General features: G+C 35.4%; 1 protein-coding gene across 1 annotated transcript in view; it reads right to left on the bottom strand.

Annotated features, from left to right (window-relative positions):
- Window positions 1-3241: 3241 nt before the first annotated feature.
- The window catches only part of Scaf (inactive serine protease scarface), a 34652-nt gene continuing 21065 nt past the window's right edge, over window positions 3242-16828 (bottom strand). Inside the window, exons 5-9 of the mRNA XM_078186058.1 lie at window positions 13859-14230; window positions 11293-11438; window positions 8089-8369; window positions 5850-6103; window positions 3242-3668 (exon numbers count right to left, since the gene is read on the bottom strand). Of these exons, the coding sequence (XP_078042184.1) occupies window positions 3480-3668; window positions 5850-6103; window positions 8089-8369; window positions 11293-11438; window positions 13859-14230 (1242 nt within the window). The 3' untranslated portion in view covers window positions 3242-3479. The remainder of the gene's footprint in view (window positions 3669-5849; window positions 6104-8088; window positions 8370-11292; window positions 11439-13858; window positions 14231-16828) is intronic.

Genomic DNA, 16828 nt, shown 5'->3' with positions numbered 1-16828 from the left:
CAATAGACTGAACTTGCTATATTATATTAACTTTACTAGTGATTCAATGTACAAGTTATTTATTTCATTTCCCAGTTCGAGTCAGTTGTGGTACGATCCCACAAAGATACACCTTTGCCGCTCGAGATGTATCAATTAATATTTCTTTGGAAGTTACGAGGCTGTTCGGTCTCAAGAAGGCCAAACAAGAGATAAACGCGGTCGGCCGCGATAGCCAAACCACTCGACGCGACGCGACGCGACTAGACCCAAAATCATCGGGTGTCATCGGACACCACTTCGAGACCTCCGTGAACGAACCCATTGACAGAATATACAAACCATTTTTCCAGACCTTTTCACATTCTTCGAATCAATAAATTAAGCACAGTTTCTCCAAATCACATTCCTACTCCGACGACCAAATTGCACCACCCACTCACCAATTAGAGACCTTCTTCATCCCCATATAGATATTAAGACATCCAATAGAAAAATCATAAGAGTTGTCACGGGACTGCGAACCGGACAAATAGGATATGGTCCAACTGACTCGCCCTAACCGTAGTGAGGGAGAGACTATAGTATAGTCTTATTGTTTAAACAAAATACTATATCGAGGATAGTAACCGTACGGACAATTGGTCTATCCGTAGATTAGAACAATTGTGTCGTACTTCGTAATATTACTTTCCTTAGGCGCGACTTATGGCTAACCCGTACGAAGTTGGATCAGGGATCGGACAGAGTAACGACTTGCTTGAGATGAAAATGAATAATGTCTTTATTTTTGAAGTCAAGGTATATATATGTTTTTCCAGGTTGGCCCTTCCATAAGGTTAAGGTCTGGTGGGGATGACTATTGCTCATTTGGGGAAATCTGGGGGACCGGAGATGACGCGGTGTTTTGGCTTGATTATCTTGTTTTTCCGAGTGGCGAAAATATTTGGCATTTTGTTGTGATGTTCGATGCGTTGGCGGGGTGCGTCATGGTGTGGCCGAAGTATGACTGATGGTACAAAGGGTATGTTGGCCGGATGCGTCACAGAGTCGACGTTATACACGACACGAGACGGAACCAGCAGAACACAGAACACATTCGCTCATAACACATCGTAGAACACAAATACACGCGCTAACGCTCAGCCTCTCGACATAATACCACGAGCATACTTTGTACGATTAAGACAAAATATATAAGTATTTGTTACTATTCCTTCGTCAAGTTCCAATTTAATTAGGCGTCGTTACATTATAACCTCGCCATAGCCCCGAGTATCGTCGCGTGCAAGCGAAACGGGATTTACGACCCCGCGAAATCCGGCATACGGATTTGCGATATTTCGGCGCGCTACAGAGGCCAATTAGAATCAATCTAAATACATATCCACAAAATTCATTTACCTCCGGCCACAAACTGGCCCTCGGCTCGTAACAACAGAAGTTTTAAAATAGGTATAAACGTAACTGATATTCTGTTATTTGAATTATCGACATTTCGGATAATCGAAACTCTACCAGTAATGGGATGTTCAATCGGCGAAATGAACGCACTTGATCCGTGAAAAATCATCATTTCAGGAAAATTACAAGCAATTAAGTGTGATTTATGGTTGGCACTCAGAATTTCTTTCTTTGCGATTGTCTAAAATCTAAAAGATAAAGTGAATTTACGCCCTTTTGTATTGGTTGGTGATTTTTTAATACTTTTTTTTACCGTGATTTGGTGTATATCTATTTCGAGTAAAAGGTGCCTTTTGATGCCTTTGCATTTAAGTGCAAATAATTGCCTAAACTGTAGGGATTTCAAATTGCTAATTATGTCCGACATGAACTAAAATAAACGGTCATATATCCCCTATGGCCCATATCCTTTTTTGTTACTAGCTGCATTCTCTCTCTCTCTCTCTCTCTCTCTCTCACTTTATGTCTCTACCTCTTTCCCTTTCACCTTCTCTCTTTCTCTCCCGCCTTCCTTCTCACACTCTTTCGTGACTATATCGAATCAACAGTACATATCAAGTACGGTTAAGTTATACGAACCTGCGCATTTCGCGGTGCATCAAAACTGAGTAAGCTCCGCGACACGATTACACTTCAACAGTTGAAACAGCCTTGTTTTTCATGTAATACACCTTTATATTAGTATCAAATCTAGAGTTCGATGTATTCAATCCGCATCCTTTTACCGATTTCAGTTACTACAATAGTATCAAATCCACTACGGTGCACTTTTGCCGTTCTACGTGCTCAACTTAATAAGTTACGAGGTAAACCAGCAATTCTCATACCTTATTATTCCTCATAGGTCTCGACAATGAAACAAACGTCGACTCGTCCACAAGTAACCTTCCTGTGGGTCCCCATGGTGAAACAAGCACGGGTCGTTCACAATTAACAAAACTGTTATATTTCCAACCAAAAAACTTTGAAATAAAAAATATAAATTGATAAATAAAGTCCTTCCCACGTTAACGCGCAATGCTTCCCCTCCACCTTATGTTCTGTCTGCCACCACATCTGGGCATACTGCGTTAGAGTATAACGTCGGTAGGGTGTTGCGTCAACGGTTTGTCAGTTTCTTTGCTCTCAAACAGTCATTTGAGAAATACAATCTGTTTCATTGCAAACAATACTATGTTGTGAAAGCGATCAGCAACTACCCTTTTCGATATTTTTAGCAAATCTGCAATCATCCTTATGGTTTTATATGGACTATTTTCAACAGATAATTATACTACCCATGTTTGGTGGTCATCAAATGCGGGATATCTACCAGTACGGCGACAGTCTTTAATGTAATAGTCATACTGTAAGCGTTGATGTCATCCTAATGCGTTCCGAGAACATTCGGCGTAGCCGGTAACGTGATCGCCAAGCGATCACGTATCGAGCATACTTTGTAGCGCCTTTGTTCGGGGCGCGGTGCCGAAGACACACGCGGTTGCTGGGCAACGTGTAGCGTTTGTCTTAACGGCCGAAGACGAGGGACGGCACTTTGCAATAGGCAATAGTCAGGGTCACTTCGTGTCGCGTGGTCGAAATATATGGATTTTCGGAAACCACCACGTTTGTTCGCCCACTTTGACCCATCCTTACAATACCCATTTCAAATTTGAGAAAATTATTTGTGAAATCTGTGTCCATCAATAGTGTCGTTAGCATAAATAGCATAATTCGTTTTTTAGGGGTTGGGAGACATTTTATCACGTACGGTAATAAAATAATATCAAAAGTCAAAAATGTATTTTATCGTCTTCTATTTACCAATCGTTTCCCAGTACTGAAAGCTCGTTTAACAATAAAATACTTCGATTGATTAGAGATTAAAAAATTACTTTGATACACAGCATTACAAAAAGAAATTTAGAATGCTGCGAATTTTTCGAACAGCTCAGTATAGCAAATAGTTTCGTTAAATATGAATTTACATAAAGATTTGCCGTGTAATCATGATAATATAATAAATAGATATAGGAAATATATTCTCAGATCAATCTTCAATTAGGCGGCAGGTATTGATTGTCTTCGGTCAGCGTACTCTCCCTGAAGTCGTTTGAGATTATCAATTGATCGTGTCTCCCACTCGTTTTTGTTTGTTCTGAGATTGTTGACAGAGCTTGCTCGTACGTCTGACTCAACATTGTTTTACTCAGCCACTTGTTGTCTAACGGTGCAAAAATTCCAACCTGAAACGAAAAATTTATCTCATTTCGTATCTCATTTGTAAGTGTATGGTAAGAAAACGTTTTTTGTTCAATCGTTGTCGTCAAATGTAGTTTTACTTATATTAACCCCTTGCACTCGAGTGGTGACTCTGAGGCATCACTAAAATTGTTCTAACACGTCCCAAGATAATTCTTATACCAACAAAGTTTAGGTTTAAAAAATTGTTAAGTAGTGAAACTGTTATTGTTATTTCAGATTTACAAATAAAATGACTTCGAGTGCAAAGGGATAATTTGCAATTTTTTGTAGTCGGAAATGTATAAAACATACAAAGGGTAACACCATTTTTTTAGATGAAATGATCTATTTTCCTGCAGGGTATGCCAAAATTTTGTTACTTCCGAGACATAAGAAATTCATATTTAATAGATTATATAATGTAGCGAACACCGGATGGATGACCAGTGCCGCCTGGAATGCCGCGGACGCACGGAACGGAGCGACGGGAATCGGACCAGGTTACAGAAGGTCGCAACAATAATATATGACATCAGCGTCGCAAGTCGGATCTTTTGTTACAGAATAAGGTGTTAATTTCACAAATAAGCAACATATTATTTCAATTATATTCTGCAACGAAATACAGGGCGTTCCAAAAGTCTTTCGCAATCGCGAATGAGGGGTTTCTGAAGTCATTTGAAATAACTTTTTCTTTAAGGCAAAAGCAATTCACGACTTTATTTACGAGCTATCAACGAATGACTGTAACTAATGAGAGGCGGACTCATCTGACACAAGGTAGCTAAACCAACGATCGGTCAAAGTCCAGTTCCGTTCATTAGCCCGGTCGCCTCGCGCGAGCTAATTGGTCACTGATTTTGGTTAATAATTCGTAAACGAAACCGCAGTCTGCATTTGGGCTAAGGATAAAATTGCTTCAAATAACCTCAGGAACACCTCATTTCCCGGAAGTAATATAATTTTGGGACACCCTGCATATCCACTTTAATAAAAGAGTTTAAGACACGTATAAAGGCACACGACTCAAGGTCATTCAAGATCGTTGAAGGTGACGTGTAAAAACCATTTTCCATTTTAGAACACGAAGTTGATACTCATATGTCCTCTACACATCTATTTATAAAGATACGAGTTACATTAAACAATATACTCCCCGAAATTCCCACGTATTCAGACATTAAAGTGATGTACAGTAATATACGATTATCACTTTGACAGCCAGTATGTAAATTTAAACTTATATAACACTTTTCTTTCCAAATACTGACTCGAGCTTAACATGGCTTAACAAAGTAGAATATAGATACAACGTAAAGAAGTGGAATAGTGTAGAACTTTGAGCAATGACGTGTAAGCTTATGCAGTCGAATGATCCCTCTGAGCGCACATCGTGAGTCGAGCAGACTACATTGTAATTGAATGTCCCCTCTCAGGGTACATCAGATTTTAGCCATCATATTACAATATTATGTAACGAAGACATGATCATATTATGTACATAAAGACTTTGACAATTAAAAATATGAATGAAGCCTATATGCATCTAGACAAATTTTTATTTATTATGGAAGAATGCGATACCAATAGAGAACGTATAACTCAAGTACGTGGGGTAATACAAAAAGATACCGCATGTTATAGAAATCTTTATCACGAAAAGAAAAAAGAAGGAGCTACTCAACTAACTCTTGACAAGTTTATAAAGAACATACCCGAAAGCTAAATAAATTAATAAATACTTTAAAGCGTTGTTTTTGCTGTATACATATTATTTTTACATCCCTCTACTTTCGAACATACAACATTTACACACACTTTCAGGAACCAATTGTTTGCGAAAGTTGAGGACCCACTGTATTAGTTTTTTTAAAGGATTTTATACGTTCTTTTAATTTTAACCTCCGTAACCGGCTACACCCGTGAACTTCTGTAGTTACATGGCCCATCCGTGTAAAACACAGTAATGGGAATTATTCCTGCACACCTTTCTCATTTCCTGAGCGGGCGCGCATATTCCCAACATTTTACTACGCATCCAATCCACAGTGGCTACTGTCTCAGCAGTAAATCGTCAGCCAATCAGAGTACAGAAAATTCCTGCATCGATTCTCACTAACGGATCAAGCTGCGACCTGAAGGTGTACAGGAGTAGGACACGTTAATATACGTGAAATGTTTACCTGATTCGATGATTGGCATCCTGTATCTTGACTATAAATTCCAGTTAACTCATAATATCCTTCCTCATTTTGACAGGCAAGAGGTCCACCAACATCGGCTTCGCAAACATTATTAATATCTTCTTTAGGAATGGTACAGATGATTCCGTCTGTAGCACTCTGGTATACATCTTCAGTTGCCAAATGCTCCTTGCACAAGTCCGTTGGAAGTATATTCATATCCACTGCATGCATGATTGCTCCGGTGTAGTGAGCTAAATATAAATAATTTTTACTGAATTAAACACGATTTTACGAAACACCATGTATTGTAAAAGTAATATAACCACATGTTCTAAGGCTAAGTTGTTTGAAAAAATGTGTCATTCAAAACAAGGAATTTTTATTTGTTTGATAATTCTGTTAAGACGCGTTATACGATCGTACCGTCCCGTCTTTTCGTTTGGGTTTAGGATACGGTCAATTTAGTTGTTGCCATTTTTCATTTCATTCAAATCAGAATTTCATCAACCGCCGATCACACACCACGTTGTTTTGTACATAGTTGCTGTTTTATTAAACTATACGTATTATATTTGGTGATCAACTGTCTCACGTCCTACATGTCTACAACTTTATACACCTTCGCTGAATATTGGGTTCAGTCGAAGATGTACATTGGATTCGCAAATATTACCTGCGGACCTGTGCGTACCCTAACAAATTCATTTAGGTATATTATTTAATTGAAGATATTATATTATTATATATTATTATCGAATACTTACAAATTCAAATTATATTTTCGTGTATTATAGTTATTTGCATTAGTCATATTATATTTTTCTGAAAATAACTTATCCTGATCTAATGAAGGACAAGACACGGCTCTGACCATCCCTCCCATCGATCGCGTGCAAAAATTCGCGTTCCACCGTGCTATAACGAAGCTCCGTTTCAAACCTTACACCGAAATAATAGACACCCTGAGCGTAACCACCCTCAATTGAATCAAGTTGTTACAATTTAGTGAATGTTACGTAAAATTAAAGATAATATTTATACACATTTATTATTATAATTCTCATGAAATTATTTTATATTATTATTTTTAAAAATTGCGAATACACAATAAGGAGAATTGTACCTAATTGTAGTGCTTCATTTCTTCTTTTTGTCATTGTTATTATTGGTAGAATAAAATATATTAAAATTTAATATGTTGCCTTACAAAATAGGTGTTCTTACCAGTATAGGACTACATTACATTTGAAGTCATAAAAGTATAAACACAACGGCAATGATATAATTATTTTCTTTTGCTTTGGACCGAATCTGGACTCAAACCAAACCTACTTAAGATGTAATCTACATCTATCCCAAACTAAATCCTGACTGTAGTTCAAATTTAACTTAATTAAATAGCAATAGTACAATAGTGTTTTAGTTAAGATTCGCGCGACACAAATCTAAGATGTTAAGGCTTGGTTAAGTCCGGTAAGGTTTGGATTCTGTTTCGAACTTTAACTTTATTACGAATATCTTAAAAACTAAAAGAGATCAGCTATTATATCTATATGCAGAAATACATCGTTCAAGATAGAGTCAAACCTGTTTTTGTGCGGCAAATAGGGACCGCAGAAAAGAAACCGCACAAAAAAAATATTCAGAAACTTCATAAATAGCTATAAGAAATAATTTTTCACAACATATTAAAGAAAATTTTTTTATGCAGTAGAGAGGGACCGCATACAAAAAATCTCACTTAAAAAATATGTCAAAACTTCACGAGATAGCAAGTAAGTGCTTTCCAAACAAAATAAATAATTAAATTACATATTGAAACATGTTAAAAAATCTTAATTTCTAATTTTAAACATGGAGAAATTTTCAAAATATACATAATTCAATACTACTTGCTAGAGTAATGTTTAGTAATCGTTTTCGTCACTTGAAGATACTACAATTGATTTATTTCAAAAATCAACTATAATAAACTATTTTTTTTTATTTATTTTCAATTCAATGTGTCGATACTCATAAACCGCACAAAAAAGAATCGCACAAAAAAAAACGCATAAAAAAAGACCGCACAAAAACAGGATTGAAAGCATATTTCAAGGATATTGAAATCGGAAGTGACTTTCCGAAATTGTATAATTGCAAAAAAGGCGAATAAAGTTAGAAAATGCTAGAAAAAGTTCGTGAATAGGATACTGTTTTTGATAAGTACTGAAGTGCTTAACCAATTGTTATTTACCTTGGAGTATTGATTTTCCCCAACCAGTGGCAATGCACGATTTATTCGCTTGCTGTTGATTCGTTTGAGGCAAGCAGAGTGGATTCACATGATGATCCAAGATCGCTGGGGTTTCAAGATGCAAAACCGCGAGATCATGTTCTCCGTATCCTCTTATGTAACCGGGGTGCATACTGATGGATGACACATTCAGGATTTCGAAAGGTAACGGTTCCTCGTGCCGCAGTTCGTATCCCAGCTTCCATTCGCCCAATTTTATTGATACATCGTTCGGCGCCATACTGGACAAATACATAACAAATTTTATAGATTATAAAGAATAACTTATTATAACGTATTTCACAATTCGTTCTACTACTCGTTATTAAATACTCAATCGGAGCTGAACTTTTTTGTTTAATGACAATTTATAAGTAAATATTGTTGATATGCTTATGCAGTAGATATTCTCTTAAGTGGTGACCGCGTCCCTAGACGGATAAAAACTTAAGTATCTTTCTTATTATTAGTCATATGAAAATATTCTAAAAAAGAAGTTGGGATAACGTGAGGTTTAACACATGCAAAAATGAAATTCAATTCATAAATATAAAAAGGGGAATTGCGGATATTTTGCCGTCTCATAAAAGCAACGTTTTTCAACAAACAAACAAGGATTTCGAATTTCGTGTTCCAAAAATACCAAAGAAAATTTGCACTACTTATACGGACCAAGATAACTTGATACGATATTTCGCTAAGTAAATTCTCATGCAAAGAACAACATCCTACACCGTCGATTAATCTTTTCGTTGAAATTAATCTTATCAGCTGTTACACCGGATGTCTCATTTTAACCAATCCTCATACTTTTCTACCGAACCTACTATTTACTCTCACAAAAGTTTCAGATCGAATCAACTCTGTTTTGAGGAAGACAGTCTATAAAATATACCTCAGTATCCTTTACAAGTTAAGTAAAGGATACTCTAGGCGAAAGTGTTGCCACAATCTCAAAATGACTTGCACTTTTGAAAAACAGAATCTGTATATGAATATTTGTTCAGCAGACTTTGTAGCCCTTTTCGAGAGGATTTCATTGACCTCGATCACGTCGGTTTCTGATGGTTATTAAAATTCACTCGTCATCGTTCAAGAAATATATTTGTTAAATGGCCTTGAAGTTGTTCCGTATCTGTTTTATCCAAAATAACAATCTTGGACATCGATACAATCATTCATTCTATTCTAAAATGGTAGTTGTATTTCCTAGAGTAAAAGTTAAATTCCCTTTGGTTTTAATATTTTTACACGATGCTAATAGGATTTTTTGATAGAAGTTTATCAGCTGTCGGATAATTGTGTGCAGTCTTTTCAAATACGATTTCAAGAATGTTTAACGTAAATGGAACATTACGTTAGTTCAAACACAAAGGTAACTTTGAAATGGAAACACAAAGATCACGTTCGAAATCTCACACATAATTAATTATATAAAATTTATAATCATCTGAAAGCAGAGTGAATTTCACTTGAAACATTTTGGTCGGTGAGCGAATATCTTGAGAATACTTTGCGAGATTAGAATAAGACCCCTGTGTATGTGCTCGTTGACGGTAATTCCTGCATGTACAGTCGTTAAAAAAAGTCATTGCGCAGCCTACAAAACGTAATAACGTTTTTAAAAATGAACTAAACGATATTAGTATTTTTAATTAGATTTTTCGAAAAAGTTGACTAAAATGTAATTTTCAAATTATGCACGGTGATTCACTAAAGCTGTTACAAAGCAATATCTCAGTTATCATTAATAATAATGATTTGAAGGAAAATAGTATTTTTCTTAAAGGTCATATTTTTCGAGATTTGAAAGCCATCGATGTTTTCTAAAATAGAATTATATATTTCTATCAATGTATCATAATAGAAATCTTAAGTAAAAATAAATTAAACTTAAAACATATAGATATGAACACGCATGCTTCGATAACTACAAAAGAAAGATTAAGAATGAAAAATCTATTGTAATAAGTGTGTTTATTCAAAGCGTAGCCGATTCCTGCGCGGCAATTCAAACTGTGACGAGCAATAGAACGCTCGACCTGTTTAAAGTCTTGCAGAGGCCATATTAGTATACGTCATTGGAGTCGTCTTAACTTAGCTATCGAGATGTAATGATGGAAATATGTAATATTATGTGGGTAGATCTGAGGTCATTTGAAATAACTTTTCCTTATCGTAAATGAAGCAGTAGAAGTCCAGTTCAACTCATTGGCTCAAACACTTGGTGTTAACTTATCTCGTCTCTCATTGGACAGTGTTTTTCGTTATTAAATCATAAACAAAACTGAGAATAACATTTACACTAAAGAAAAAGTTACTTTTTCTATTGCCTCAGAAATCCTTCATTTTTTGATTTTGAGTAACTTTTGGGGTACCCTGTACAAAAACTTGAGTTTGTGTATCGATTCCCCACAAGTTGAACTTCAGTACACGAGATATCAAAGGTACTTACATCGTTAGTGTCAAACTACACTACATCTGATGAGAAATAATAGGAGTAAATCATTTAGTGCTAAGGGTTAAGAAGGGACTCTCATGTAGTCGGTAAAGAAATCGATTTTTTTTTCATAAATCGATACGACAATGTGTCAAAAATGTGCCCTGTCAATTTTCTTTCCGTAATTTAAACGCGCTTTTGTCGATATCGTATTTTTTTTTAAATTTGCAACCAACTAATTGACTTTAAATAAAGCTTACATTTTTTATTACAACTTTTACAAGAATTGCACATAAAATTCAATTTTACTTTTCATTTATAATACTTTCAAATTATCTACGTTTAAAAAAATTTGAATTTGTTACTTTCTGTTATCTCTCATACATGCTACATTGTCCGCCAACCATGGCTAGATCATCAAAGATAAGTATATATAATAGAAACAAATTTTGTTGTGCAGATTGAAGGTTTCTCTTTATGGCCATCAAAATACTAGAACGATATAACTTTTGATTCTGTAAATAATATATTAAGGAGAAAACATTTAATTTTCAAGTTTTTACACACGAATCCAGCCTTAAAGTAATTATTTTTGTAACTTTCTCTTATTTCGTAGATTCCAATAAAAAGTTGCTTGTAGGGACTATAAAGAAACTAAAATAAAATTCGGCGAAAATTGTAATCGTATTGATTAGATATCGTGCGAACGTAACGTAATCTCTTACCTGTCGATGCAGTTGGCCGCAGTCAGTATATCATGAGTGCTGACGAGAGCCCCGGAACAAAGAATTTTCCTATCTTTCGACTGTAGTACCATGGCTTGCCACGGGATTTCGCCGAAAACTGTTCGAGAGTCGCTCGTCTCAAGGTTCTGTAAACAAAAATTAAATTTAGTTATGATTTTAGCCTGTAGCATTTTTACTAATTCATTATTGTATTTTATTTATTATATTTATTTTATTTATTGTTAGCCAATATTGGTATATTATCTGTTGTACTATTCTATTTATTATATTTCAATTTATTTTCTATCTATCGAATTTTAGGGTAATGGACGTCAACCCGGAAGAACATATCCTGAAAGTAAACGAATAATTCACTTTGATAGAATTATGAAATTTTCATACTTCAGATTTGATGGAAAATTCTTGAAATGAAAAATTTTACCAAAATTGTAGAATCATTTCTACAGATAGTGCCAAAATATGCCGGCATTCTATGAATGGCGGTGCAAAAATTTACCAGACGTATATGTGTTGAAAGAATTTGAAAATATCAATGCGCTATCTTTTATTCATTAAAATTATTAAAAAAATAATGAACTTTTTATTCAGTTTCTATTCCTTGGAACTGAAGCAGATAGACGAAGTATACATAGACATTCGCAGTCTACTAATAATTCTAAACTAATAATTTCTGAATAACGAGTTTTTTGTAGTGTAATATCGTAACAGGTTTCAAGATAAATTCAACATATTAAAACATCGTAACCTTGGAATGACCTTGAAAATTTGTTTAATTCTATACAATAACTGGATACTTCCTGTTTGTCCTTAATGATTTTCTAACATTCCTTATATCATATCATAAAAAGTTTTGATATTTCTATTAGAAACGATGCTGCTTTATGGCAACATCGTTCACCGTGATGAGATGCGTGACGAGATAGAAGAGAGTATGTATTATATATGTATACTTATGGTATACTTTACATGGATACAGGGTGAATCATTTGAGTTTTCCACTTTAATATTTCTTGTAAAGTACATGTTGTATAAAAAATTGTTTCGAACGAAAGTTGTGCAGAATACAGTAACAATTAATTTTTGTAGTTTTTTGTCTCTCAAAATATGAGCTTAACTCGACAAAATATGAAACACTTATACATGTATCACTAACACTGTTTAATACTTTACATTAAGTTATAGTTTGTAAATCAGAAAACAATTGTTAGGTAAATTTCACAAATATATGACTTTAAATGCCGAAAGTATTCGTAACATTAAATAAAAATGCATGCAACTGATGAAATATTAAAGAAATCTAGATAAATTACAACAGGAAAAGTAGGAATCCTGTACAGTGCCGCGACACGTCTACCAAGTGAACATTATAGTTGTTGCGAGCCGAGGGCCAGTTTGCACACGTGGTCGGAGATAAATAAGTTTCGTGGATATTTAGATTGATTCTAATTGGCCTCGTATCTTCCAAAGAAATATTAATTGATACACCTCGAGCGGCAAAGGTGTACCTTTGTGGGATCGTACCAACAACTGACTCGAACTGGGAAATGGAATGAATAACTTGTACATTGAATCACTAGTAAAGTTAATATAATATAACAAGTTCAGTCTATTGCAAGCGTATAAGTGTAGTGTAGAATTCGCGATAGTCCTAAGACACGCTCCCTGGTTTACGCACCAAGTCGGCGGGGGCTAACAACCTCGTATACGTACACTCGGTCACTATTTGCTCAAAGGAGAACTCGGCTCGATCTCGCTACGTCTCATCGTCGCGATTTGACTTGAAACTAACCCGCTGAGAAGAAAAGTCTTGGCCCTTTTATATTCGGCTGAACTGGAAAATTTGGTAGCGGGGGTTGGGTCTACACGACCAGATTATACCGCGGATGGTACCAACCCTTAAGCTGGCGCCCGTCAGAAGACCCAAACGTTTTTGTATTTGAATCGTGGGGGCCTACACCGCGGATGATACAGTGACACAGGTGGTCCCCAGCCCTTAGGCTGGTGTCCATTAGAAGACTAAACATTTTTGTGTTTGAATCGTGGGGGCCTACACCGCGGATGATACAGTGACTCAGGGACGAGTGGTCCCCTACGATTACGCTGGCGTCCATCAAAAACTAATCATTTTTGTGCTTGGATCGCGGGACCGTGCTCCCGGCCGACCTTAACTAGCGTAAACCCTCAAGAAGGAACAAAAAAACGTCGGTAATCGCCGTACGTAACATCGTTCTGAACTCCGATGACGACATCACGCAAAGCTACACATAAAATACAATACAATAAAATGAATTTGACTTGCAAAAGAATTGATTTGTTTTTCATATGATTTAATTTCATTTACAAAAGGGTAAATATAATTTACAAAAGAACAAATTTAAAACGCTAGAATTGTATATCCAACGAGTAATATAAAATCTACACTTTCAATAAAGCAGGATCAAATCCTCGAAAAATTTTAAAAGATAATTATTGCTACATCATCGAAACACTTTATCTCCTTCACTTTAATTTATTAGCGGCTGATTTAAATAAGTTGCTCAATTACCTTGTGCCTGACACCACATTTTTCTTTCGTTTCGACAACGTTCGAACTGTCGACGATGTTTCCAGTTTCTAGTGGGGTCTCGGGTGGCGGAACTAAAAATTCCGAGGAAATGTCAGAGTGGTCCGGTTGATCCTCCACCGATGTTGGTCTGTGCGTTTGGACTACGGGCCTCGGGGTTGTCTGAATTGACACCACTGTCGGTACTTTTGTAATCGGAGGCCTCACTTTGGCAATGTTCAAAAATGTTGGGAAACCTTGTTCATCGAAGCCGCCGGTATAATTCGCCGGAAGATTTCCTGCCGGCCATGGATCCACGTAATTTGGGTCCCGACAGCACTTGCCGATTATTCCGCTCTCAGGATTTTTGCATGGCTGTAAAATACACAGAAATTTAAATATCTCTCTGTAATATGACCGCGCCGACAACGTTTTTAATTACAAATGAAAATTTCACTTCGAGTTCTCATTAATTTAAATTTCAAATGCTAATTATGCATTTTATATTTCAGTTAAAATAACGATAATTAAATTCTAAAATTGAACTTTCATTAAAGAAGATGACTTGATCTTTTTCTGTCTTTCGTAAGAGATATGTTTCGTTTATTAGGTCGATATCAAAATAGTTTCTGTTCTTGTTTTTCGAACTTGCAGTGATAAACAAAAGTATCCATACACCTTTCAAAACGATATAGCTTTTCTAAAAATGGTTTAAAGCTGTACAATAGGATGAATTTTAGTTATATTTGCTGACAAACTATTTCCGTGATCTTTTTTGAGAGGCCACTTAGAATTGTGTTGCTAAATGAAGAAATCATCTATGCAAAATCTGAAGTTGATCGGACAACGGGAAGGCGTGGCAAATAGAATTTGAAAATCTTTTTACTTTTGTAACCCGGTTTACTCCATTAAAATATATCGCTGTCATACATTTTTGTACCTCGTTGAATTTGTCTTTTTACCTTACACAAGGGTGTTAACGAGCCGAGGGCAAGTGAGAAGGCCCGGCAATAACTTGCGAGACCAAGGTATTCTTACAATATTTCTTACAATATTTAAATTTATATTAATATGAAAAGTGTGAGAAATGTATGATTGGATAATCAATGCGCGATCGTATTTTATCAATGCACGCGGTGGGAACCATTATGTGTGATGTTTGGTGTGCTTTGTCTGTTGCGAATATTCGAATATGTAGTGCGGACGCATGTTTTAATCATGCCGTATTTTTTCTTTGAACGTTTATATTAAATAGTTGATTTATAGTTACATGTGTATTTCATTAATAACTCATGTGAACGGAGCTCGCTGAAATTAAATTGCAATAATAAGTATATTTACATTTGTCATAAAAGTCACTCCTCGCGTAGTGATTTTTTGTAACTGCACTGCTCGTAACACTTGTGGTGATATACGTCAAATTGACTCAGCATTAGTAGAATAGACTTGAAGACAAATTAACTTTATATAAATAATGAGACCTTAAAGTCAGATTGACTGAAGTCATTTGAAATCCAATCGACTCCGTTTTGCTGGAAATGCCACTATTAATATGCGGCTAATTTGACCCCAAGTCATCATTAATGATAGGAAGTCTATTTAACGCCCAGTCAGTATAATTGATACGGAGTTACTGTGATATTAAAACAGTGATCATCAGTTGAATGTTAATACTTTTTTTTCATGTAAAGCTGCGTTGCTTTGTTAAAAAAATTACTTATAGTTTGACAATAAACCATGTATATCTTTGTGATTGTTTGTTGACGACTTTGTTCAACTATTTATTGAAGTATTTCTTTTTCTTTAAGAAACTTTTGGGTAAATCTTGGAAAAAGATCCAACTTCGACCAAGATAACATTCGGACAGCTGAAGGAGGAGGGTGGGTAGACCCCACACGGAAAATATTTTTAGCTTTGGACATTTAATAGTTTTCATGATAGTAATAAAAATCCTAAGTTACAACTATAATAAATTTTGCGCATATATCTATGCATCTATAACGGCGAGTTGGACAGCATACGCCCAGAGCTTCAGTGTAATGGATAAACTTCTAAAAGAAGGATTTTCTTTATGTAAAATAGCAAGCTAGGTTTCACGGATTTCGGAAATATTTAATATTGCTGAACATGAAAATCGCTAAAGTGGATCGATCGCTTCACTCGCTTGAAAAAAAACTAACCCAGACGTAACCCACTCCAATTGTTTGGAAACCCTAGAGATAGGTAGTGAAACCCATGTCGTTCCTACTTTATCGACTGTTGGACTTCGGATGCGGCAGACGAAACTACCACGATGAAGATAGACGTATTAGTAATATCTGAATAGGCGTCGTTCTACACTTTTTAACATGAAATACATACTATATTTCAAATAACTAAATACATCACTATAATTTCTAATGTTTTGGCTATTCTTAAATAGATTATATGCTGTAAGATAGCACTCGAAAAGACATGCACACACATTGATGCCATGTGGGCTAAGCCTCTGAATACCGTCACAGCTTATTGCTCCCTTTCGGCTCATAATACGTGAGATGCGCACTATACTATTCCAAATTTTTGTAGAGCAGAAACAGCTCTATCGAATGAATATTATATACTTTGTTAAACAACAACAAATCGTTGTACAATAAAAGAAAATATAAAAACGTTACGAACTTATTCCTCAACCCAATATTATCGGTAACTAATCGTGGCGCATTACGTTTAAATAGAACCGAAGTTATCGCGAAATTTAACTGTTCAATCGTTTGTTTTCTTTTATATTCTTTTATATTATAAGTAATTTGAAGGCTTTAGATACTCTATGTATAAATTTTTTTCAGAAAAATCATTTTTTTTTGAGTTTCACAACATATTTTAGTAATATTATTATGTTTGAAAGTGTTCCAAACACTTCGTGTTGGACCTAAAAATTTGTGTTATTTGGAAACTGAGGCTGATGGAGCAATTCGATTTTTGGATTCGTGT

The sequence above is a fragment of the Augochlora pura genome, chromosome 7 (genome assembly GCF_028453695.1).
Source record: "Augochlora pura isolate Apur16 chromosome 7, APUR_v2.2.1, whole genome shotgun sequence".
NCBI classification, from domain to species: Eukaryota; Metazoa; Arthropoda; class Insecta; order Hymenoptera; family Halictidae; genus Augochlora; species Augochlora pura.
This window is presented reverse-complemented; position numbering and strand designations above follow the sequence as displayed.